Here is a 24053-nt window from a genome sequence, read left to right as displayed (position 1 = left end):
AGGCAAGCTGTTGCTGTATTACCCCCCCACCCTCTAAGCCCCTCTGATTGTTGGAACCACCAGACCTGTTGGCTTTTAGATATTACATTAAGTCATTCATTTCTTTCCACAAAAAATAATATATTATATTTGTCATGCAGTTCAGACAGGTCGATCTACCCACTGCATTAACACTATTCATGCACAAGAGATTTTCTTTTCAGTTATTTGGTTATTGATTGACGTAAGGTCAACTGCACAACATGGCCTTGTGTTTGTGTGTATGACAGCAGGTGTGCTGCGGGTTTTGGATCTTTTTCTGTCACAAGAGGCAGATTGTGTTCCCTTCTTGTAACCATGCATGTTCCACTTATGGTCTCTCTCTCTCTTTGTCACCGTCAACCCTGCTTGGCATGGTGGGCTATAAACACCATCCCACATCTCAGAGGGCCATGAGAGTGTAATCTAGCCCAGTGGTTCTCAACCTGTGGGGTTGGGACCCGCATTGGGGACCCCACCTAATTTTTGGTGGTCCCCAGATGACGGTGAAGTGGCAATACAAAAATAATAATTAAAATAGCTGATGTATAAGCTATTTCAGGCATTGTGAGCTTGTAGATCAGCTATTTTCACTATTCTTCTGTAGAACAGAGTCAAACTAATTTGAAAGCATCAACTCCTACATTCCAAGTGCTTATCAGGGTTGGGGGGGGGGGGGGGGGTGGGGGGTGTCACGGCCTGAAAAGGTTGAGAACGACTGATCTAGCACATAACTAGACTCCCCCTGTTTGGCTTGGATCAACCCCTTTTGTAAACTGGACACAAACGAATCAAATTATATTAGTAGGCGGGATCTAGACCAGATCACGCTGGTCAATTCGGAACACAAACTTTCTTTCTGCCGTGTGGAAACTGGTGAGGCCAAGGCTAGAGGCCGTGGCTGAGGCAGGTCCACAGCTGCAGTGACCCTTTGTGCTGTCAGGTGTGTGTTGATGAATGGATCCTAGCTGGCAGGCAGGTGGCACCAGCCATGAGAAACGGCCCACATTCACTAGATTCCACATCCACACAACAACAAACCTTGATGGGACTTCTTTGGCCCCAGGCAGGGTTAAACTTTCCTTTAGTCAAGTCTTCTCCATGGCTGAGTGGTTTGGTAGGGTGGGATGAGATGTCTCTTGTAGACAACACTGACTCCAGACAAGTCTTAGGTCTTTTAACCACTTTGGTCTACTAGATCTGCTATTTTCACACATAACAGCCCACTTTACATTTTGCCTTATAACTCCTGAACCGTTGTTGTGCACTGACTTTTGGTCATATCATGTGTTATTTAGTTTATACTGATTAATGTCCACACGTTATTTAGATGGCATGTTGTTTAGACAAATGTTGGGTTTGATTTTTACCTGTGCTGGTTATCCTAGGTACTTTATTTGTAGCACTTAGTTGAATTATTTTCTTTATACTTAATTTCCTTGACCCTTTACTCTGATCCTCCACTTAGTAAATTGCATTGGATTAAAGTGTCTGCTAAATACTTTTTTTTTAAGATGGGTTAGCTTAAATAACCAGGTACAGATTTGATCACAATGCATATTAGTGCGGCCGGGGAACGTACATGTGTGCCGGTTAAAAAGAATACCCCCCACCACCTTGGTAGCCACAGAAACGTCTCTGCTTTTGCATGTGATGTGACGGACTAGACAGTGTACTTTTCATTTTATTCCTCATACAAAGATGCCATTGCCTGGCCCTGTATCTCAATGGTCAAATACATATTTGATTAACACAATCAGTGCCGGGATTCCTTCAAAATAGGAGCTCTGGGGTGCCGGAAACTTAAAGACATGGCCGCTTTTGCTCTGAAACCCACGACCCGGAAACAATCCGCTCAAAAAAGTTCCCTTTACATTGCTATCGTTTTAATTCATACGATATATGATCCAAGAAGCGTTCATATTTTGCGGGAGAGACGGATGAGGAGCAGAAATGAAGCGCTAGTATATCGATCTGTTCAAAACCACGGAGAGCGCTCTGGATTAGGAGAGAGATTAATCAATCGATAGGTTAACCCATTTTGGACGGGAACCCCTTTTGGTGTTTTAAATATTATGTTATAATTTAGCTATTTTTGAAAAATTGTAAAAATGTGGCACAAATCTTTGAATATATATTATTTCAAAGTGAATGTTTTTAACTCGGGTCTAAATGGGTTACGGTTATCAAAATGTATCAATTAATGAATTGATTGATATAATTCCCATCCCTAATCCAGAGTGCCTATACTGCTCCTCAAGTGTGTTGACTTTGACTCTGACAGACCTTCTCAGCCTGTCTTGTCTTGATGTCCAGGTCATTAACGCAGACTGTCTTTGTGTCTCCTCCCAGCAGGGTTCCAACCGGAAGAGTAGTAACAGTGTCCCACCGACCACTCAGCTGCTGAAGGGGAAGCTGTCGGCTTCCCCAGCTGTCAAGAAGGACAAGAGGCAGAGCTCCTCTCGTTTCAGCCTCAGTAACAACAGAGAGCTGCAGAAGCTGCCTGCCTTCAAAGGTATTTAACAAAACAAGCCACCTTAAGCCGAGTTCAGACTACACGGTTGTAGCCCTGATTTTTCACCACCAACAGGTCTTTGACAAAGCTGGCAAAAGCCCCACATCCAGGAGCAAATCGTTGCTCGCTCCCGTGAACATTGATCGCTGTGTGTGGACTGACAAACACAGTCTGAGCATGCTGGAGACACTGACTCACAGATGCGTCACAGTCCGATGATATCTTGCAGCCTACAGTGTGTGTATATGTATGTATGTGTGTGTGTATTCTTTTTTTTAAACCTTTATTCTTTTTATAAAGTATAGTAACTAGTAATATAGAGCGCCTAATATCGGGACTGAGTCCAAAATTAATGTAGTATGAAAAGTGTTGTGACCAACAAAAAATACACCGAGCTCAAGCCAATCAGAACACAGGACACAGGGTGGGGGGAAACCATGGGGCACCGTAATACCTGCACATTCTTTTCTCAATCTTATTTTTGTTTTGCACACAAACTACTTGGACGTTTCTGGCAGACATCCATTTCTGGAAGAACAAAAGTCCTGTCACTTAACTTCCTTTTTGTCAGTATTGTCACCTCTTTCTGTGTTTTCGTGACAAAATGTAGTTTCAAGTTCTTTTGTCAGAGATGGGCTCCATCTTGTAATGTGTTGCCGATCAGTCATGTAGTCTTGACTGTAAACCACAATGACTCAGGAAAGATGGCCGGTATACACGGCAAGGAAGTTGTGTATGTGTGGTGTGAACTGCAATGAGATCTCGCGACTTTGATAGCCACGTAGTGTGTGTGTGTGTGTGTGTGTGTGTGTGTGTGTGTGTGTATGCCTGCCATTAGTGAAGCTAATCACATAATGACCTCAAAGACGTCACGCAGCCTCTGATGGTCTGCAGAGAGTTGTAAATGTGAATGTTTTACAGGCATGTGAAGCTGTATGTTTACAGCCCCGGCCTGGTACCGTGCCAGTGGTGGCCTGGGGCTTGTGGTTGGGCCTGTCACGATATGACATTGTAGTTGTAGTTGACGATTAATTGTTGTACAAGTAATTCACGATTTCATTGTTTTTTTTTTGCATTGGACATTTAATGCAAATTACATTTCTGTTTGCCTTGTAGGCTTTGTAATCTGAACATTTTTGCTGTTGGAAAGAAACCACCTAACTCTAAAATGTTATTTTTCAGGAAATGAAAAAATAAATCTTTTTTCAGGAAATGAAGAAAACAAACCAATACTGCCTCATCAAAGTTGGTGTTGGTACTTTATGTACTTGCATGAGAGGGGGACAGGTGGTGGAGTTTGAGGGTCCAATGGAGTTAAGACGTTTTGTCTGAAGCACTTTTTACTATTCTGACCGCAGCGATAAGAAAAATCACTGCTGTGCATTTTATACTATTTGCTATTTTGCTATTTCCACTAATTTTGAAAGATCTACAAACTCAACACCTTAGCACTTGTATACTTGCTATTTCCTCTATTTTGTAATTGAAACTGATTCATTCACGACATAAAAATAAATTATTCTGACTATTCTGCAAAAATAATTGTGATAGTCATTTATCTCTCATAATGTGGTTTGGTCGTGATGAGCCAAAGTAACACCTTGCATTCTTTATGTAAAACATATTGATGTCCACGCACATGGGACATACGCGGTTTTAACAAACTGTACTGGCTCACCCACTCACCCATTCCGCGGTCAGATGTGTCTAAACACATCCACCGATGGCTCCCCCTCGCACGGCTAATTTATACTCGCGCACCGTAAATAGCCGGTCTACAAGCTCATGACACATCGCATCGGCGAGGTGTTGTGAGATTGCATTCAGATCGGCCACTTTCGCCGTCTGTACATCAAGACACAGAAACAAGCAGAGGACATAGATGGAATGGACTTTGTGCTGGATTTAACCCAAGGGTCTATATTTAGGGTGTAATCCACAGATAAGGCCCTAATGCCACTGGTCCTTGTGCTTCAGGATGCTGGTACTCAGATAAGCAGTGTCTGGCAGACATTAAGTAATATTGTTTAATGTCTCTCTCTCTTTCTCTCTCTCTCTCTCCCCCTCCCTCCCCTGGCTGACGGGAGCAGCTATAGACTCAGTAGCTGACATTTAGGCTGATATCCCCAGCAGCGCTAGCAGAACAGCAGGTTGATGATGGGGAAGAGTGACTGCTGGTTTGGTTTTATACAAGCACTTCTTTCCTCAAGCTTGACAGATAGGCATTTGGTCAAATTCTGAAAAATCGTATAATAAGAAAAAGTGAAGAAACCTTTGCCTATAATGACATGGCCAAAATAATTACTGTCCAGGGTTAATGTGGATGGAATGACACGTATATCGTATTGTCACCCTGACCCCACAATGCCAACTCATGTTCCCACTGTCTGCCTGGAACAGAAAGCCTCTGGAGGGTAATGTCATAAAACCAGATGGTGTCGAACAGCGTGCGTCCAGGGCTTAGGTCTCCTGGTAAACACCACACTGGATCCACCCAATCAATCAGTATAAACAACTGACTGTGTTTGCGTAACTGCATCTCATCATCTGAAGTGGTAGTGAAACAGTTGTGTGTGTGTGTGTGTGTGTGTGTGTGTGTGTGTGTGTGTGTGTGTGTGTGTGACTGTGTTTGTCTCCACCTGGTGGTAAGTAGCTGAACAGGTTCAACTGTTGGTAGAGCATTTGAGCTCCATTGGAGCAGGACACTGGTAGAGCATTTCTGCTTCATTGGAGCAGGACACTGGTGGAAACTAGAGGTTCTCCGATGGATCGGCCACCAATCTGTGATTTTCACTCCAAATGACTCGATCGGTGGTCGTCAATTTACCCGATCATGGAGAAACCGATCTAATTCTTTATACGATTTATGTGGTATAAAAGTCAATCAGATATATAGTGTAATATCGTTTGATGACGGGCCTAAACATTCTCCCCTTCCTCCGCACACACAGGAACAGTTTTGATGTGGGTTTTGATCCCCGGCTCCTCCTGGCAACACGTGTCAAAGTGTCCTTGAGCAAGACACTGAACCCCTAACTGCTCCCAATGAGTTACTTGTACAGTTTCCTCCGCTGTGTGTGTGTGTGTGTGTGTGTGTGTGTGTGTGAGTGAGTGAATTACACATTGTAAAGCGCTTTGGAGAAAAGTGCTGTAAATGCACTCCATATATACATATGGTCCATTTAAACAAGAGCTTAATTGTAACTTCTGCCCCCATAACTATCGACCATGCTTCTAATCTGTATTGATGTGTGTGCGTGGCAGCGTGCAGCTCAACGCATTGAGACGTCAAGTGACACTTTGAGGAGCTTTTCAGAAGGGTTGTGTTGCAGGCAATTTAGTATTGCATAAAGTTTGTATTACCGGTCCTTGGACTTGTTTGGATATACTAGTGTAGTGGGTTCTATCTATTACAGGAAAACAATTGGCATATTATGCTGTATTACATAGAAATCAGTGAATGGTTAGCCACTTAATCCCCTGGTGTCCCTTTGGGCATGGCATTATATTTTCCTACTATAATAAAATAAACATATGAAGTCCATATTCCATGTACATTTTCTCTTTCGTTTGTTGACCAATCGATCTGTAATTGCAAATGGCCATTGGCCTTTGCCACATGCAGGGAGTGAAGGAGTCAATTTGTCGGTATACCCACATTTTTACTGTTTGATTTGCCACCACGGGATGTAGTTTCAGTCGCATAGCCTAGATGTATGGTGGGTGGATTGGATACGCGTACAATTAGGTGAAAATGCTGATGGGAAAAGTGTAAAAAATAAAAAAAGTAAAATGAAAGTATAAAATAGAATTTATTGAGTGGCTAACAGTTATCACGGTGATAGATTTGTAGCCGCTGTGTGCCAAAGCGGGGATATCGCAGTGATAAAGCTTTATATCAAAACCAACCAGCCAACGCTGAAAACAAACCTCTAGCCTGCTCCAGGTTGCTAGGCAGCGCCTGCGTCCTTTCCAGCATGGGGATGAAGTGGCATCCACCCAATAGGAATCCACTCATAGTTTCTTTGCTTGTTGTTTCCCTAGAAAAATACTCCAAAGTTGTTGTTTTTTGTCCAATCCATCTGATGTAAATAGTTGTTTTTATCGCACCGCGCTCGACATTACCGTTTCTGGCGAAAGCTAAGCCATATCTGCTCCTGCTAAAACAACATGGACCTCCTTCTGTGAATGTCTGACGCTTAGGGGTGCAACGGTTCAGTTAGACCACGGTTCGGTTCGAACCTCGGTATGGGGGCCACGGTTTCGGTTCGGTTTCGGTACAGTAAAAAAAAAATACCCCCTTGTGAAGTGATCCCCAAGAACGCGCCCTACTGTACCCTCTACTGTACTGTACTGTACTAGTGTCACTGTACTGGCACACACGAAATCATCATATATACAGTTAATAATGTGCGTGTGTGTTAGGTTGTGCACAGGTGGTGAAAAACAACCACGCTGTTTTCATGCTCATACCCAGCCAGCCAGCCAGGCAGTGGCTTGCACCACTCAAAAAAGTTTATTTATAGCATTTTCTTTTCTTCTCTTTTTTTAGCATATATTATTTTATTAGGCATTTCTGCCTTTTCATTATTTTAAAGGGGGAAAAAAACCTTATATTGCTATTTTAATGTGCCTCATCATTATTTTTAAGGGGAAATAAATGCACCTATGCGCTCACACGGGGCATTAAGCACATGCAGGAAAGAGGAGAGGAGAGTGTCTCCTGGGAGGGGAGTCATTCACAGTGAATGCGTCGTGTCTCAGAAAAATAGCCTACAAAAGTTTACAATAAGTCTACATGAGGATTTAAGGATATTATGCTTATATTATTAGAAGAAGGGCTTCTATCTACAGTCATGGATTGGACATGGGAGTATTTTGTTGGTACTTTTCTGACGGAATGAATGTCCTGCTGCGGGTTGTTTTTGCTCTCACTCTCCCTCTTAATTAGCACTCAAACAGCGAGTGCAGATGCAGAATCAGATCTGAACAAACTTACAACGACCGTGCTTAGAAGCCTGTTGGCGCGAGGTTACTCCGCTGTGTGTGTCTCTGTGTATGACGATCAATAATTATTCCAAGAACGACGTTTAAAGACGAGTGCTGGATTCTCCTCATCATGCCGTCTCTCTCTCTGTGTGTGTGTGTGTGTGTGTAGGGGGTGGGCCGACAGAGTGCTACACTTCTGTGACCGAAAGAGTGCTAGACTTCTTAGTAGGACGGTGTGTGACCGATAGAGTGCTAGACTTCTAAGTAGGCCAGTGTGTGACCGAGAAATACATTCTTCGCAGCTGTAATAAATTAATTAATGCAAACCGAAATAGCGCGGTTCATTAGAGCGCATTGAACCGTGTATGTGGAACCGAACGGTTCGGTTTTCGGTTGAAAACCGTTGCACCCCTAGACGCTGTGTGACCCGGATGAAAACTGACGTCATCAGCTACTACTGTTAAAAGTTGTCCCCCTGGATCTTTTAAAGGTGATGCTGTGTCGATATAGGCCCTTCTCTCTAAATAGACTTAAGCCTTAAGCACTTCTTTTTATAGCTGACCAGCATGGAAGGATCAGCAGACCCATGAAATGTTCCACTGTTAATTTATAGTGCAGGTCGCCGCCGTCCGATGTCGTGAATTCTCTGAAAGTCGCACTAAAACACACCAGGACACCCATGACGCCTCACAAGGTCTCCGCTCTCTCCATAGCTGCCAACTGTGATGCCCGGTTCATGGCCTGTGCAGAGAAAAAGTACTAATCTACGAGCTCGATCTTGTAAATGGGCTGTGTATAACCCATTAAGACCTGACGCTAATTCTACCAATCTAAACAGTTATATATACGGTGGTTCTCAAACTTTTTCAAGGATCCACAAAATTGATATGTATTTGGCCGCTGACCCCATAGAGTATTAAAAGGATAGAGACTGAACTGTCCGCCTGTAGTCCTTCCTCTTACCACTAGGGCCCAGCGCTTCAACGTTGGAGAGTGCCTCACTGGCCCCTTGGCTGACCCCCATCTTAAAAAAAAAAAACCTTCCAGGGACAAAAATAACAGATCTACTAGCTTTCTGTGCAGCACTACGTGGCGCGCTGTGCTTGTATATCTGCTATTTTTGAATAGCCAACAGTAACATCTAAAATTACATGGATGCTGCCGCGGTCTTAATGGGATGATTCAGGCTTGAGAGAGGACTTTATAGAAAGCCGCAGCATGTTCCTAACGGAGATGCCGCAGGGCAAATGACAGTGCGTGGGCTGCGTTCGGTGCGAGCGCGCCCTACACCAGAACAACAGCTCTTCTGACGGGGGAGTGCCCCATGACCAGGGGGACAGTCGGCTTTTACTCACATGAGAGCCCAGGGGCCATATGCACTGTGGGAAGGAAGGCCCGCTCAGCCGCCTCATCCACACTTGTAAATGGATGTGAACGCACACTGTTCGTACGCATGGATCTCCTCGGATGTTACGACGAATCATGGTGTGGCAGAGAAATCAGTGTGGCTATACGCACGGCACATTGACGTGCTTGTATCCAGTCCACTACCATGGTCCATGGTTAGAACAATGTTTATAGCCTATATAGTACCTACTACCATATTATATTAATTAATGTTATATTGGAAGTTTATAGGGTCTTAACATTTTGCGTACACTAATGTAGGTCAATGTAACTTCACAGATTGTGAAATTGAAACTTCAGTTGCGGAGGTAGCAAACGGAAGTCCTCTTTGTATTTTCATAGCGCCGAGCTCTGTCTGATAGGTGTTGTGAGTCTCCATCTAACGTGGTGAGTCATGGTTCAGTTGAGTCGTGTGCACAGAGAACATGACGACACCAGGCAGTATCACACCACACATTCTGAAGTTTAATACACACATGGAGCATATACAGTCTTGGACACATGACGTGACGAGAAGATATGAAACGAGGACAAGAACAGAATGAACAGGAACAGAACATGCATCTCGTATCATTGTGCACAGACATCAGTCTCTGATAAAGTCATTGATGGTCATCGCATCACGCATATCAATATGCTGACATAGAGGAGTCATTCGCCACTGAGTCAAGCAGATAAAGTCATAAATCATGACAATAATAATATAATAAGGGCAACTATGCATGTGTTTGACTTGATGAGCAATATTGTATATAAATGTGAGACTTATGTCGTGGTGCTTCTCAACATGATGCCGCTCTGCTGTAATAGAGATAAATCCTGCAAACATCCTGATTCCTGTGCATTCACACACAGACTTCCTGTCTCTGTTTCTTTCTCTCTCTGTTTCTTTCTCTCACTCTCTCTCTCTCTCTCTCTCTCACACACACACACACACACACACACACACACACACACACACACACACACACACACACACACACACACAGTCACACACACCTGGGCTAGGTCTGCTCTCCTGGTGAGCCATCTGTCAGGCAAACATACTCACGCATGCACACACAACAAGTACAACTATTGCATTATGCAACATATGTGCACCTAGTGCCCCCCTCACACATTTGCACACGGGTTCACTGAAAGAACGTAAAACACAAATACTTGCTCACCACACACTTGCTCAAAACGACCTGTTGTATAAATCTGCTTGCATACCTGCAGATTTTTGTGCCATACCTTCCTAACTGAATGTGTTACTTCAGTGGTAGTGCTGTGTTTGTTGTGTGTTCTGTTGGGAGTGACTATCCTACTGTTCTGGTTGGAGGTGAGACATCATATCGTTGCCGACCTTGGCGTGTTCTAACCACCAAGGTGTGACCACCATGGTTGCCCCTTGGCAAGTGTTTTCTAGTACAACCTGGCTTCCCTATTTGTTTTCAAATCAATTAAATCAGAGTGATGAACTGGGGTCTCAGTAAACGAGCCCAACCTCCTGGCTAGGAACTCCCATCTAAAGAAATGTTTTATTAAAACCACTTAAACTGTACTTGTTCCACACTTTATTTAACTCTACACCAAATCTTTTCGCTGAAAATGGCTGCTCTACAAGCTCAGCTATTTTCAGTGAATGTTCCCTAGACTAGGGAGGGATGCTAGGTTTCAAGTGGTTAATTTATACAAGTATGTCAGCGATGAGCAGCGAAAATAGCCGCTATACAAGCTCACAACGAGATGCGAGCTTGTAGGTTGACTATTTTTGTCATGTGACGGACAGTGTCAGGCTTGAGTGATTCAATCTTTTTCTGACTGGGAGGAAGTGGGGAACCCCGATTTCCTACTTATAATCAACTGAACCTCAAGCATGAGGTTCATTCAAGGCCGCTGGTGCAGAGATAACATTGAACAACCCACACAAGAAAGATCAACAAGGCCCCGAGGACGTATAAGCTTCACTAGCATGTACATTGTGGAGAAGCGGTTTCCAAATCATGGATCGGTCGGGACCCATTTTTAAGGGTCATGAGTCATCATGACTAAATGTTGTAGTGTAGAGTGGTGGTTCTCAACCTTTTCAGGCCGCGACCACGATAATCTTATGATTATCTTATGAACGAGGACCCTCCACCCTGACAAGCACTAGTAATTGTAGGAGTTGAGGCATTCCATTTCGTTTGACTACAAGCTCAGGCGAGTCTTTGAGCTTGTAGTCTTCAACTGTCATTTGGGGTGGGACCCCCCCCAAAATCATGTGGGGACTGCCTGGGGGTCCCGACCCACAGATTGAGAACCGCTGTTGTACAGCATCAATTCAGACGGTATATTACAGTAGACAACAGGCGAAGCTCACCACGTAATATTGAAGTATTATAAAACATTTGTTGTTGTGATGAATAACCTTGTATGGAGGCATACTGTGTACCTGTCACCCAGCGTAACTGGTGTAGTTGTGATCAATCATGCATCCTATACAGTGTAAACATTTATTTAACATTTAAGGCTATCTTGGCTAAACAAGGTTTTGTCAAGTAGGACCATATTGCATCAGTAATATTGAAACGTGGATAACTCTCCAGCTCCACAGAGCTTTACTACATTTAGCTTTCGTAATGGAGGCCGAAACTGATGTTGCGATCTGTCTGTGGTAAAGCTTAGCGTGGACTCTCAACTGCCCAAAATGGACCCACCTTGGGCCCACATGAAAATCCTGAAAACCTTCGCGACCCGCCCATCTGACCACTTGACGCCCAATGTATAATAGCCGATACAAGTGTTGTGAGCTTGTAGATCGGCTATTTTTGTGTATGACTCGCTGTACGTTGAAGTTCGAAGTATAAACGGCCATAAGTGGCTGTAGTGTCAAGGGCTGGACTGGGTCAAAAATTCGGCCCTGACAATTGGCCCAGACCGGCCCACCACAACTGGCAAGCAGATAGCAGATACTCTTAACGGCCTGCTCTGTCGAGGCTCACACAAACAAGCCCTAGAACCACCACTTTCATAATAAAAAACATGTGCGATAAAATATAAAAATAAAATAAGGGGTGGGGGGCTGTACGTCAAGTGGCCAGTCCAGGCCTGGCTGTGTCAGATGGGTGTGGGCTCCGTGCATTTTCAGAGAATGATTATTTTAATCATACAAATTAAAATTGTGTTCCTGCACTGAGGTAACATAATGTAGTTTAAGTTTCCATTTATTGGTATCTCAATGAGAACTTTTTTCATTTTTCAAAAAAGACACATTTTATTTATTTATTACATATTTTTTATATCAATGTTAATTGTATTATCATTAAAATAGAATTATTTGGCAATATTCCCATGGCCCTCAGGTTGGCAGTTGCTTGATCTAGACCTCCAATCACAGCAGGAGCACCCCCCCCCCCCCCCCCCCCCCCCTCTTCTGCCCGCCCAGCCAATCCCTTCCCTCATGTTTATGCATTCTGACAGCCAGCCCATGTGACCGTGGCCGGCCAACCGGGCGGCCCCTGCGAGGGGTGACATCACTAACTAGCTGGTTCCCTCCAGCACTGGGGGAAGCTTCATTTTCTGCTCCGAGTGTTTGTGCTAAAATGGAGGCTTGGTTGCTGCGTTAGCCTGGGCTTGCCCCCGCGCTCTGCTCCCACCCTGCCTCTGCTCACGGATGTTGGCAGGTACTGGAGCTGCCGGCGGCATGGTTCTGGACGCTCCCAGCTCCAACGGGCCTTTTCCGCCCGTGGCCCTCATGCATTTTAGAGGTGAGAGAACCACCAGAGTGCTGCTTGTTTTGCTGCCTGCTTGTGTGTGTGTGTGGTGTGTGTGTGTGTGTGCGCGCGCACGCACGCGCGTGTTTATTTGATGTCTGTACGAATGTTAATGTTTAACGTTCACCAACTGTGGCCGGTAAAAGCAGATTGTTGTTGGACGTAGTGACTTTTCCCTGCGTGAGGTAGCGTGCTAGCGCGCCTCTGCTCTTTGTCTCTCTGCCCGGCCTGTGTGTCTGTCTCAGGAGGAAGCACAGTGTTTATATGTCAACGAGGAAGGCTTTTCCTAGGGCATTGCATAGCTCAGATTCAGCCCGGGGGTGTGGGGACGCGGGTTGTTTTACTGCCTCTTGCCTCTCCCATCCCCCCACCTGATGTCAAAGGAAGTGAGGTCAGAGTGTGTGTGTTTGTGTGAAATGTCTAATCTGTTGTGTATGCACGTGTGGTGTTGTGCGACAGAGCTGTGGGAACCGTTTGCTCCTTCTGTCACACACACACACACACACACAGAGACACAGAGACACAGAGACACATACACACGCACAGACACAGAGACACATACACACGCACAGACACACACAGTTACGACACCTGAACTTCAATGGAAATTTGTAGCATATATAGCCCCCTTTGAACAGACGTGTCATAACAATAAACACAGCTAATATGATAAAGATTTATAGAGGGTATGTTTGGTTCAGCCGAGGTGTTCCAGTTCGCAACCATTGACAACCATACTATTGACTGGTCAGTGCTTGCTCTTTGGCTTACCTTAATCAGGCTGACTCGTTTATCAATTTTATTAGCTGCAGTGGTCTGTAAAAAGGGTTCATTGTGTGTGCTGAATGCAGGGTGGATGGGGATGAAGCCTAGTGAATGCAGGGTGGATGGGGTTGAAGTCTAGTGAATGCAGGGTGGATGGGGTTGAAGTCTAGTGGATGGGGTTGAGGCCTAGTGAATCCAGGGTGGATGGGGTTGAAGCCTAGTGAATGCAGGGTGGATGGGGTTGAAGCCTAGTGAATGCAGGGTGGATGGGGTTGAAGCCTAGTGAATGCAGGGTGGATGGGGTTGAAGCCTACTGTACATTTCAGATCTGAGGAAAACCCTCGTTAACCACTTAAATCCTAAGTCCTTCAGTTGACCCCAGTGTTCCATTCCATACTTGTCTTGGAACCCTTAACCACTTAAGCCTATATACTTTGTCGTATGGCGGAAATCCGCTATGCAGGGCGTCCACAGCAACGTGTTGTGAGCTAGTAGATCTGCTATTTTGTCTCAGCGTTTTTAACTGGTTAAATGACACCCCGGTTTTATGTTTTGGCTCACCATTGATTGCTCTGTGTCAATGAGCCATCTTGGCTAGAAAATGGATTATGAAGCAACCATGTGTAAGCCAATAGCATTCCTGTTTGCCTAGGGCAGGGGTAGGCAAACCTTTATTTTCAAATGAGCCATTTTTGTCCTAAAAAGTTTTTAAAAAATCTGTCTGGGGCCGCAACATATGTTTGCTTCATGTATTTATTTGTGCTTTTTCTGGTCTTTCAATAACTTATTTGCTATTTTCTCTAAGCAGATCAAGTATATCAGTATGCCGGCAGCGTTGGTGGTGAAAGAAAACAAACATTCATGCACTATCTGTGTATTTAGGCAACACTTTTGTCTTTATAATAGGAGAATGTAAGAATAGCTGTTGATGATGATGTCATGCTGTATTCGGCTACATTACGTTGAATGACCCTGTAACGCACACACGCACGCACACTTTTGTGCTTTCATGCTGTTTGGATATTGTCAATGTCATCATTTTGATTCAGCATATTGCTTTGCCTGCAGGGCCCTGTGTCAATGTACTGGTAATGATGTAGCCTGGCCTGGCCTTGAAATCCTCTAATAGGCGTGAAGGTCTTTGTTTTGGCCTGTTAGTGACCACAACCAACACAAAGCAGACCATTTGTATGTAGCTAGATGCTGTGCTGTGTGCCACAGTCATAACTAGGTACACTCAAATGCCCCATGGCGAGAACAGTATGGGCACTAGACAGGCCTGCCTTCACCAGGTGAGGAGGATAGAGTTGACTCATATCAAGGTCCACTTTCCTCCCCAGTTGTCAGACTAGTAGATCTACACGTCTCAATATTTGCCATTGACAATGAAAAGGGAATTCAGGTCAAATGTCTGCTAAATCTTGTCCCCACACGTCTCAATATTTGCCATTGACAATGAAAGAAAGTATGTCAAAATTCCGCCAAATATTACGTAAATTAAACATCAAAACATTAAACTGTCCTGACTGATATGTGAGGGGGCCGTGGTTTTTCATTGTCTGTTTTCATTTATTTTTAATAATTATTTTGGAAAAGAATCCTGCAGCTCCAGCTGCTGTTCCTCACAAAATCAAAAATAATTATTAACAGTTGAGTAAATGACAAACCACGGCCCCTCACGCATAGGAAGGATATTAGTCAACAGAGTTGTGTGCTATTTAGCATCTCACGTTACTGTGTGTGTGTGTGTGTGTGTGTGTGTGTGTGTGCGTGTGTGTGTGTGCGCGCGCGCATCCATTCATTGTCATTCCATTCATCCCATTCATGGTAATTTAATTGTGTAAGACAAAAATAGCCGATGTATGACATTAATTCTCCATTCATTGTCGATGGCATTTAGGAAAAAAATCTACACTAGCTAAATATATTAGGGGCTAGCGCTCCTCAAAACTGTTGGAGTAAATTAATTGTTTTTTGTTTTTGTATCAGGAAATTAATGTTAACATCTTGCTCAATACTGACTAGACTTTTTACTGATTTAGTAAATCATCTGTCATTTTATTCTATGATCTTGTCAGGGAATTAATTTCTACATACTGAGAGTGATAGGTTTGTACTGATGACTCTTAGCGTAGTATAACCCTACTGTCCCCCACGATCCCCCCCAAAGTGGGTTTGGTACTGATAAAAACGCTCGTCACAGCGTCGGGCCCCGCACACTGTCACCTTTCTCACCCTGGGCCTGTTTGCATGCCTGATATACGGATGACATCAGGGATCTTCATATATGGCCATCAAAGGAACGGAAAAGTAAGGAATTCCAATGCAGCTACGCCCAAGTATGGAGTGTGTATTGTCATGGTACCAGGTGCAAATTACATCACAACCATGCAATTATCCTTTCAAATGAATCGTAAGAGACAAAAACATCCTTCAGCAACAAACTGTGCTGTACAGTGCAGTACGTTCAGGAGCAGTCTGGACTCCCACATCAGGTGGAAACTGGCATCCTTGACTACCAACAGCATCAACATACATAAATGACAAATAGGGCAAACATAGCCCCGGGGCTACTCCGAAAGAAAGACGTAAATTACACATACATTTTCCCTAAAATGTCAATTGCGTTTAATGTTTTGATATTTACGTCATATTTGGCAGAATTTTGACCTACCGGTAATTTCTTAGCAGGGGGCGCACTTAGGTATGGTATGGGTATAAGGTTTTTGTATAAGTAGTTACTAGGGGCGTGCCCAATGCGTTTGCACAGCTTTTTGAAAACCTTATACCCATACCTAACACCACGCCAAAATAAAAATAAGTCACCAAAAGCCAAAACTTGGTGATTTCTTACGGGTTCACCCCCTGCTATCTCCTTTCATTGTCAATGGCAAATATTGGAACGTGTGGGCCGTGGGGACAATATTTAGCAGACATTTGACCTGAATTCCCTTTTCATTGTCAATAGCAAATAGTGAGACGTGTGAGGACAAAAGCTGTCTATAGGAGAAAATCATATGTTCTGAACTTCTTTCACATCAGGACATTGTAATGATCAATATAACCCCACCTATCTGTGTGTGCAGGATAGGCAGGAGTCATTTGCATACAGAATGTGAGGGTACTTAATTTAATTGATATTTTAAAAGAAGAAAAAAAAAAATCCCCTCCCCTCTCACTGGCACACTTTAAGTGATTATCCTCCCCTGGGCCACCTGTGTTGCCACCTGTGCCTAAGGTTGTCTACCCCTGCTGTACATTTATGTTTGAGGGCATGTCTGCAAGATTTTCGTAAATGTGTTTGCTCTCATCTGTGGTTAACTGTAACGTGTATACAAATTAACATATGTAGCGCGTCTGACTTGTTGAATGCAGTGAACGATGGAGACGCCAGTCTCATTATTCATTCATTATTGTTGATTCTCTTAGTGTTTGTATTTCACACTGCCCCTTATTCACACATTTTATGTTTTTAAATGTTTATGTAATAAGTGTTCTGTATAAATTCATTTCATTATTATTATTACGTGTATGGACAAGGTGAACTTAAAATGTATCAATCTATCTTTCTGGAAATGTTTTCCAAGTTCAATCAGCTACGATTTTGTACCAACAAAATAATTTTAGAAGCCAAGCAATTAATGACTAAATTGAAACCCAACTGTTATGGCTTGTTTTGAAGTTGGGAGAAGTTAATACTTATAGAAAAATAGATTTATTTTGTGCATATATCCCAACAATAATATCGCTCTGGACCAAGCAGGCGTTGTTCAACCTTGGTAATTCATGAGAGGTGGGCGATTATTTCGGACACCAGAGAAGTTGAAGGCATTGCCGCAAGCTAGCGTGGTCCTGTGAAATTGGCACACATGTGTTCAATTGTGCACGTGCCCGCGGGCGACTAGACCTGGATTGTGGTGAGCTTTTGTTCACACTACAGTACGTGTCCCTCATGAGCGGACGTGTCGTCGATATAGGGATGGGATGATTTGAAAATTACATGTCATGATTACTCTGGCAAAATAAATGGCACTTTTGTTAAGCACTTGAACCCCCAGCATCCCAATTCTCTGCGGAACGTGCCAACATGTTGTGAGTTTGTAGATCTGCTATTTTTGGCGATCGATTTGTGAAAAGTTAAATATAAGAGCATACCAAATGTGCTCGTTACAGGTCCGTTTTGATCAAGTATAGAGGTTTTAAGTGGTACTGAATTTGCAGCTCAATAAAAGTGAATAAAGGGCCTTTCAAATGTGAAGCAATATAACGCGCCTATAGTTCATTTTCAATGAGACCTGCGTTTTTGCGAGGAGCACTGGGGAGCAGTTTTTTTATCACTATAAACGATAATAATAATTATCCTCCCATGCCTTATTGTATGATGAACAATTGTATTATTATATTTTAATGTATGTATATGATGAAAAAGTTCAGTCAATCAGTTAGTGGTTTATTTTCGTATACACGGGTTAAGCTTGTATCTCCCCACTGCAGCCTGTAGCATAGGAAAGGTCATGATCCAGATTCCAAGCCACGCAGACTGTGTCGAGTACCCGGCATGTCCCTTAATATTTTAGGCCCGTTCAGAAACCCAAGTGCTGCTGTTGTGTAACCGGAGCAGACCTGAGGACAGCCTCGGGGAGAGGCGGCGCCACTCATCTCTGAGGCTGTGGTTTTCAACCTTTTATCATATCCAGGTCCGTTATTTATTCGGCATTTGAGCCACGGAACACCATCTGATGAGATTTAGACTTGCAGACCCAAAACGTAGAATATTTGTCCGTCGTTAGATGAGATTTTGTCCACAATTGTGCGACCATTTTGTTGACCAACATGACATTTCTTCTACATTCTCTAATTGTGGAGACTTCTTGTAAATTAAGTAATGCAGATGATTAACAATACTTTAACTATTGAGCGTTATAGATTACGGTAGATCTATGAGGGTACACTTGGTTACTAGCTCTCCATCATTTGGCTGCGGACCACCTGTAACAGCCTCAAGGACCACTGGTTGAGAACCACTGCTCCTAGGCTGTGTGTTGGTCTCATGTCATTGGCAAGAGTCAGTGAACGGGCAGCAGCTTCCTTACACGGAGGACGATGTCAACGGGGTGAGATTTGCTTAGGGCAGTGTTTCCCAAACTTTATTAGCTCGAGACCCAAAAGAGTTTGCCTGGGACCCAAACTAGTTAAAATGGCAGATCTACAAGCTTGTGAGAGCTTGAAGATCTGCTATTTTCATTACATCTTACATTTATTTCACATTTTAATCATGGAAATTATTTAAATTTAAATTTGTATTCATGATATGCTTTTGAAATACGTTGGAATTGTTTTTAATTGATAAAGTTGTGATTTTCTTTAGTTTAAACTTTTTAAAATCTTTTGAAATAATATTTTATTTTCAATAAATTGCAATTAGATGATAATTGTGACGGGCCTAGTTATGGCCTGTGTAGTGTTCTGCTGTCTGTCAGTTTGAGGTTTGTTGTGTGGGAAGTGGGAACATCTCTGTGTTTGCTGTTGTTGCAGTGATAAGCCATCGTTGCTTATCTGAACTGCGTCCCACCGTGATGTGTTCATTCTTTTGTCTTTCATTTCACACCAAGATGTCCAGCTCTTGTTCACCATCACAGAGTTGTTGCTATTTGGACTTTTAGGAAGTGATTTAACCCATTAAAACCTGAGAGGGCGATTCTAAAAAAGACATTTCTGAAAAAGTCAAGTTTCTTTTTTAGAATTGGTGGTTCTCAAAACATTTTATGTCAAGGACCCCCACAATTATATGTATTTGGCCTGTGACCCAGATCTCAAAATACTTGTCCAGGGAACTCCAGAAGCAAAGAATCAAGATGTAAGTAAATGGCAAAACGGCCAAGCTAGACAAGCTTCATGAGCTTGTTTAAATGGATTGTCCAGTAAATCCAACATGTTTTGGCGCTGTACACACACGTGTCATTAGTCATGTTTGTCATGGTTCAAAAAGCTATCACATCTTTGTCTGTTGAGGCGGCTGACTCAACCCATGGCCACCGTAGATCAGTTGGTAGCATCAGCAGGGTGATGATTGGAGCTGACCCCGTCGTGTATCCAATGCAACACCAGACGCCTGCAGGCATCTCCGATTAGCCGCAGTCACACTGGTCCAAAGTCCCGTCACTACGGTAACTTAAACATGCCTATTGTTTAGAGTGAGAATAGGTTTGACTCAAAAACCACAGCTGCGCTGAGAGAAAGAAAACAACGTAACTAATTAACTATTCAAAGCGATAAACAAATCTATTCTTACGGCATGAACACACATAAACCCTGCATAGGTCATACACCCTGCAGAGATGAATAGCAGTACTTTGCAGGAAAGGTTAAATCCATCCAAATTGTATTTATAAAACACAAAAAAAAAAAAACTCTGACCAAAGTACTAGTCGACACAAAGAACAGTTTAAAAGACAAACTTACAATAAAATTATCAAAGCATTAAGATGATAAGAAAACTAAACAAAGCTAACTCATACTGAGTTGAAAGCCAAGCAATACAGATGTCTTTTAACAGGGCCAGGCAAGTCAACACACAGGAGCAACTCTTTCCAGAGTTTGGAGTCCGCTACACGATCTCTTGCGTGCTTCAGCTTGAGCACGTAGATTGGCTATTTTTGGAAAATCTGTGCCTATAGTGACGTGCCCAAAATCTATCCCAAAATGTACTGGGAGACGGTGAGGGGAGACATGCAGTATATGCGTGTGAAATGTTCTTGCTATTGCTGTGTTTCGGTTAAAAGATGTGCTGTTACATTCTCGAGTCTGGACTAACTGCAAGAATGAGAGGGAGGCTGGCTAACACCAACATTACAGTAGCCAAGCCGGATCGACATGAAAACATGTATTACCCGTTCAAAATCAGCAGAATTATTAAAAGGACTTGACCTTAGATAAGATCCTCAGCTGGAAAAAGCTGGATTAGATCACTGAGTTGATCTGTGTGTCCAATTTAAATCTATCCATGATCACACCCAGATTTGTGCTATACAGTTTGTTCTCGCCAAGTTATCTGTTTGTAATAATGCAGCTGTTTTATGTAGCCAGCTGTTCTTACAGGTTCACGTTTCAAAATCAGAAACACATTATTGCCTTGTATGAGGAATTTACTGTAGCATCTGTTACAGTCTAGAGACAGGCCAACATCAAGACTAGTGGTTGATATTGCTTGCAATCTCATGATAGATATGTATAGATAATTAGATATGTATACAGAGGCCATGATAAGATATATATATCAATATGTCTATCAATATATATCGATTATATGTTTATTCAAAATGTCTCTGTTGCACAAATACAATAAAACACTTTCAGGCCCACAGAAACTTTAAATTAAAATAAGATGTCTAAAACATCCTAACAAGGGGTCTGGGAAGGGAGTGCATTGCAACTTGCAAGGGCGTCTTTGATGACGTTAAACAGAGCTACGTTTGTCAACGCTGATCACCCAGATAATTCATGCCGTCTACTGCCGTATCGATACAGCAGCCGCTCGATCGATTCACCTATCGTCCGGATGTTCTATCGATATATTGCCATATCGATTAATTGAATGCACCACTAATCAAGACGTGTATGTAGTTATCTTTCACCATAGTCTTGACTGTCTTGCGTCAGACTCGGTTGTTAAACTATTGGTACTTCAAGTCATTCAGGACGGGAACCTCTTTTGGTGTTTTAAGCATTATGTTATACTTTAGCTATTGAAAAATAGCAGATCTACAAGCTCATAGCAGGGCACTCGTGCCGCGCTACAAGCTTGTAGCGCTACAAGCTTGTGTCATGATGCTTGCCCAAAATGGGGACACGTCACCAGGGGGTCAGTGGTTAAATGTATTCTTTTCAGTCTAAGCTAACTGCTGTACTTTACTTTCATGGTATTCACTCCATTTTTTGGGGAGGATAATTGCTTTCGCTCTGCAGCCAGCTTTCCAATTGCTTTCCAATTGCCGCTCGCAGATGGTGCCGTCATTTGACATGTAGTTGGTCCAGGTCATGCTCGGCAGATGATGAACATCGATTTGTCCGCCGCATGCTGCTCACGCATGCACACCGCCAGGCTTGGCTGGCTCACAGACAGTGTTATGCATGCATGCATGCAGGCATTCATGCATGCATGCATTCAACCCTTATTTTGTAGAGCCAAATATCCGTAACCGGATGTTACAATGCTGTGTGTGGTGTCTTAACCGGTTGTTGTTCTCCGACCGCGAGTATCATATATTTGGATTTGGAGATGCAGGTCATTGAAAGCAGCACATAGAGTACAAGTGGATGTGCGCGCATCTTCAAAATGGCCACGGCCACCGTCACACTTTACACTAGGATGCTAACGAGAGACAGCTATCGATGTGATCCGATCAAAACATGGATTAAAGAATACAAAGCCTATAAAACGTAGGCTACGCTGTTGGCCAGGCAAAGGTTAATCTACGCTTTCTATGCTTCTGGCGGGCTCCGTGTTAAATTGTTAATGCATGCATCCATCATTCCTGACTGGCTCACTCACTGACAGTCGTGATTGAGTTTCATCTCCTCCAGGGACTCGTGATCACGCTTAAGACGTTAGTGATCGCAGACCAACAGGTGTGGCTCCACTCTCCAACTCTATATCCATATTCATGAAATCATCACACATCATCAGTGTTTGTACAGCAGAGACACAGTGTTGACTGAGTGACTCTGGGTGGTTCATGGAGGCTTTGATAGGTATACATGCATTGACACTCAGATGAACTGCAACAGAGAATTGTCAGAACAGTGGCCAACACGCTGCAAACGGGGTATTCCTGCTGCATATACTGTAGCATAAGTGGCTGGGGTTGCTTGTCAAATTCCCATCATCAATCTTATAGCCGCTGTAACCCTGATTTTCTGTTTGTTTTTGAGCTCTTGAATTAATTTTAGCTGGGCGTTTGTGCTCAATTGGACTGTGTTGTCCGGCAGCCATGTGAAGAATGAAGTGGCAGCCTGTTACATGTTGCAGCCTGTTCAAGCTGACATGAGGTGATGATGAGTAGTGCTCACAGTCACAGTGATGTATTCCAAACACTTTTCGCATGATCTCTAGTGTTAGAAGAGTGGACATCTATCGATTTATGGTTCCACACCGGCATTCCTAAGCCTGCTATCCCAACGCACTGCCATTCCAACACGCTCAATACTAACTAGTCTGTTCCATAACCGCATGCGTAAGCCACGTAGTCGATCATGGCAGTGTGTCGGAATGGCACTCTGTTCCCCTACCAGGAGCCATGATTACCCATGCACTAACATAACTAGGCTACATAACATGCTAGGCTAATGCAACCGGAGAGATGACTGAGGGTTGGCTGAGATCAGAAATAAGTCATTACAAGCTATGCACACCCATGCTGGGTGGTTGATGGCAGACATCTGGGCACATTCTGAGTTTTACTACGTACATAGTAAAATCCTCAGTGTTAATTTAACACTGTACAACTACAAACACAACACAGTCACCAATCTACATGCCCACAACTGAAAATGGCAAATCTGCAAGTTCACAACGCATCGATAATGCGACCTGCTGTGGCTGTTATCTATCTATCTATCTATCTATCTATCTATCTATCTATCTATCTCCTTTTCATATTTAGGGAAGCCCATTGAGAGCTTGTACATGCTATTTCGGTGAGAGAGGTCTCTATATTGAATTTCAGGCCATGATGGCCTCCTTTCTTCACATGAATCCAGCAATCCTGTTTCTTAATGAATAGTGGGTGTGTGTTAGATGTACTAGGTTTGTCAGTACCGTCTACCCGTGGTGGTCTCACACTGGTCTCACACTGGTCTCACACTGGTCTCACACTGGTCTCACACTGGTCTCACACTTCTAAATCTAACAACGTGGCATGCCATAAGTATAATCAGGCTTCATGGTTATATTGGTTAACATTGGTTGTAAGAGATTACATAATATTTAGGGTCCCAGACAGTCCTCTACAGGTGGTCTAGGTGACATGATGAACATCAAGGCTGATACCCGTTTAAATAAGTAACTTTGTACGGATTGGTGTGACGATGTAGTTCATCTGGCTGAAGCTCTAGTAGTAATGCTATGCAAAGCAGCGAGGTAGAGAGCTTTTGTTCTATGTGTTTTGCGAGTGTGACGCCGTCAACTTGCGTTGGCGACTCTCGCAGGCATGCTCGTGCAGACGTGCACATGTTGGGCGTGTGCGTGCAGCTTCAGAACGAGCGGACTCCGCTGGTTGTATTGTATAGAGCTTATAGTCAGACATGTTTGTGAAGAATCTGTCTTAGAGCTGTTATGGGAAAACTTATTTTTTATTACAAGGCCAGCACACTTAAAATTATAATGCACTGCAGAAGGATTTGATTTTGACGATTGAACATTTTCAGTAGACACAAAAATGTATGTTTGAAGGAGAGTAATTTATTGTATATACGTCGTGTAAAAGCAGTTTCTGAATCAAAAAGGAATTCAATTCATCATATTTATTGTATTAACAGATGGAACAAGTAGAATTGAATCGTTAGGGCTGTCACAATCATGACAACATTTAGTTGACGATGCATTTTTGCCATTTTAGGAA

The 24053-nt window shown here is 43.2% G+C and overlaps 1 protein-coding gene across 3 annotated transcripts in view; it reads left to right on the top strand.

The window, feature by feature from the left end:
* Positions 1-24053, top strand: part of LOC308334446 (serine/threonine-protein phosphatase 2A 56 kDa regulatory subunit gamma isoform-like) — a 45755-nt gene that overhangs the window by 3633 nt on the left and 18069 nt on the right. The window contains exon 3 of one of the 3 annotated variants that reach the window (XM_080791196.1): positions 2374-2533. In XM_080791196.1, coding sequence (XP_080647322.1) covers positions 2374-2533 — 160 coding nt within the window. Of the gene's footprint in view, positions 1-2370; positions 2534-12445; positions 12664-24053 lie in introns of those variants that run through there. The other 2 variants (XM_080791195.1, XM_080791197.1) reach the window with 2 other exon arrangements.

The sequence above is a fragment of the Protomyctophum bolini genome (genome assembly GCF_963924005.1).
Source record: "Protomyctophum bolini genome assembly, chromosome: 19".
Taxonomy (NCBI): domain Eukaryota; kingdom Metazoa; phylum Chordata; class Actinopteri; order Myctophiformes; family Myctophidae; genus Protomyctophum; species Protomyctophum bolini.
This window is presented reverse-complemented; position numbering and strand designations above follow the sequence as displayed.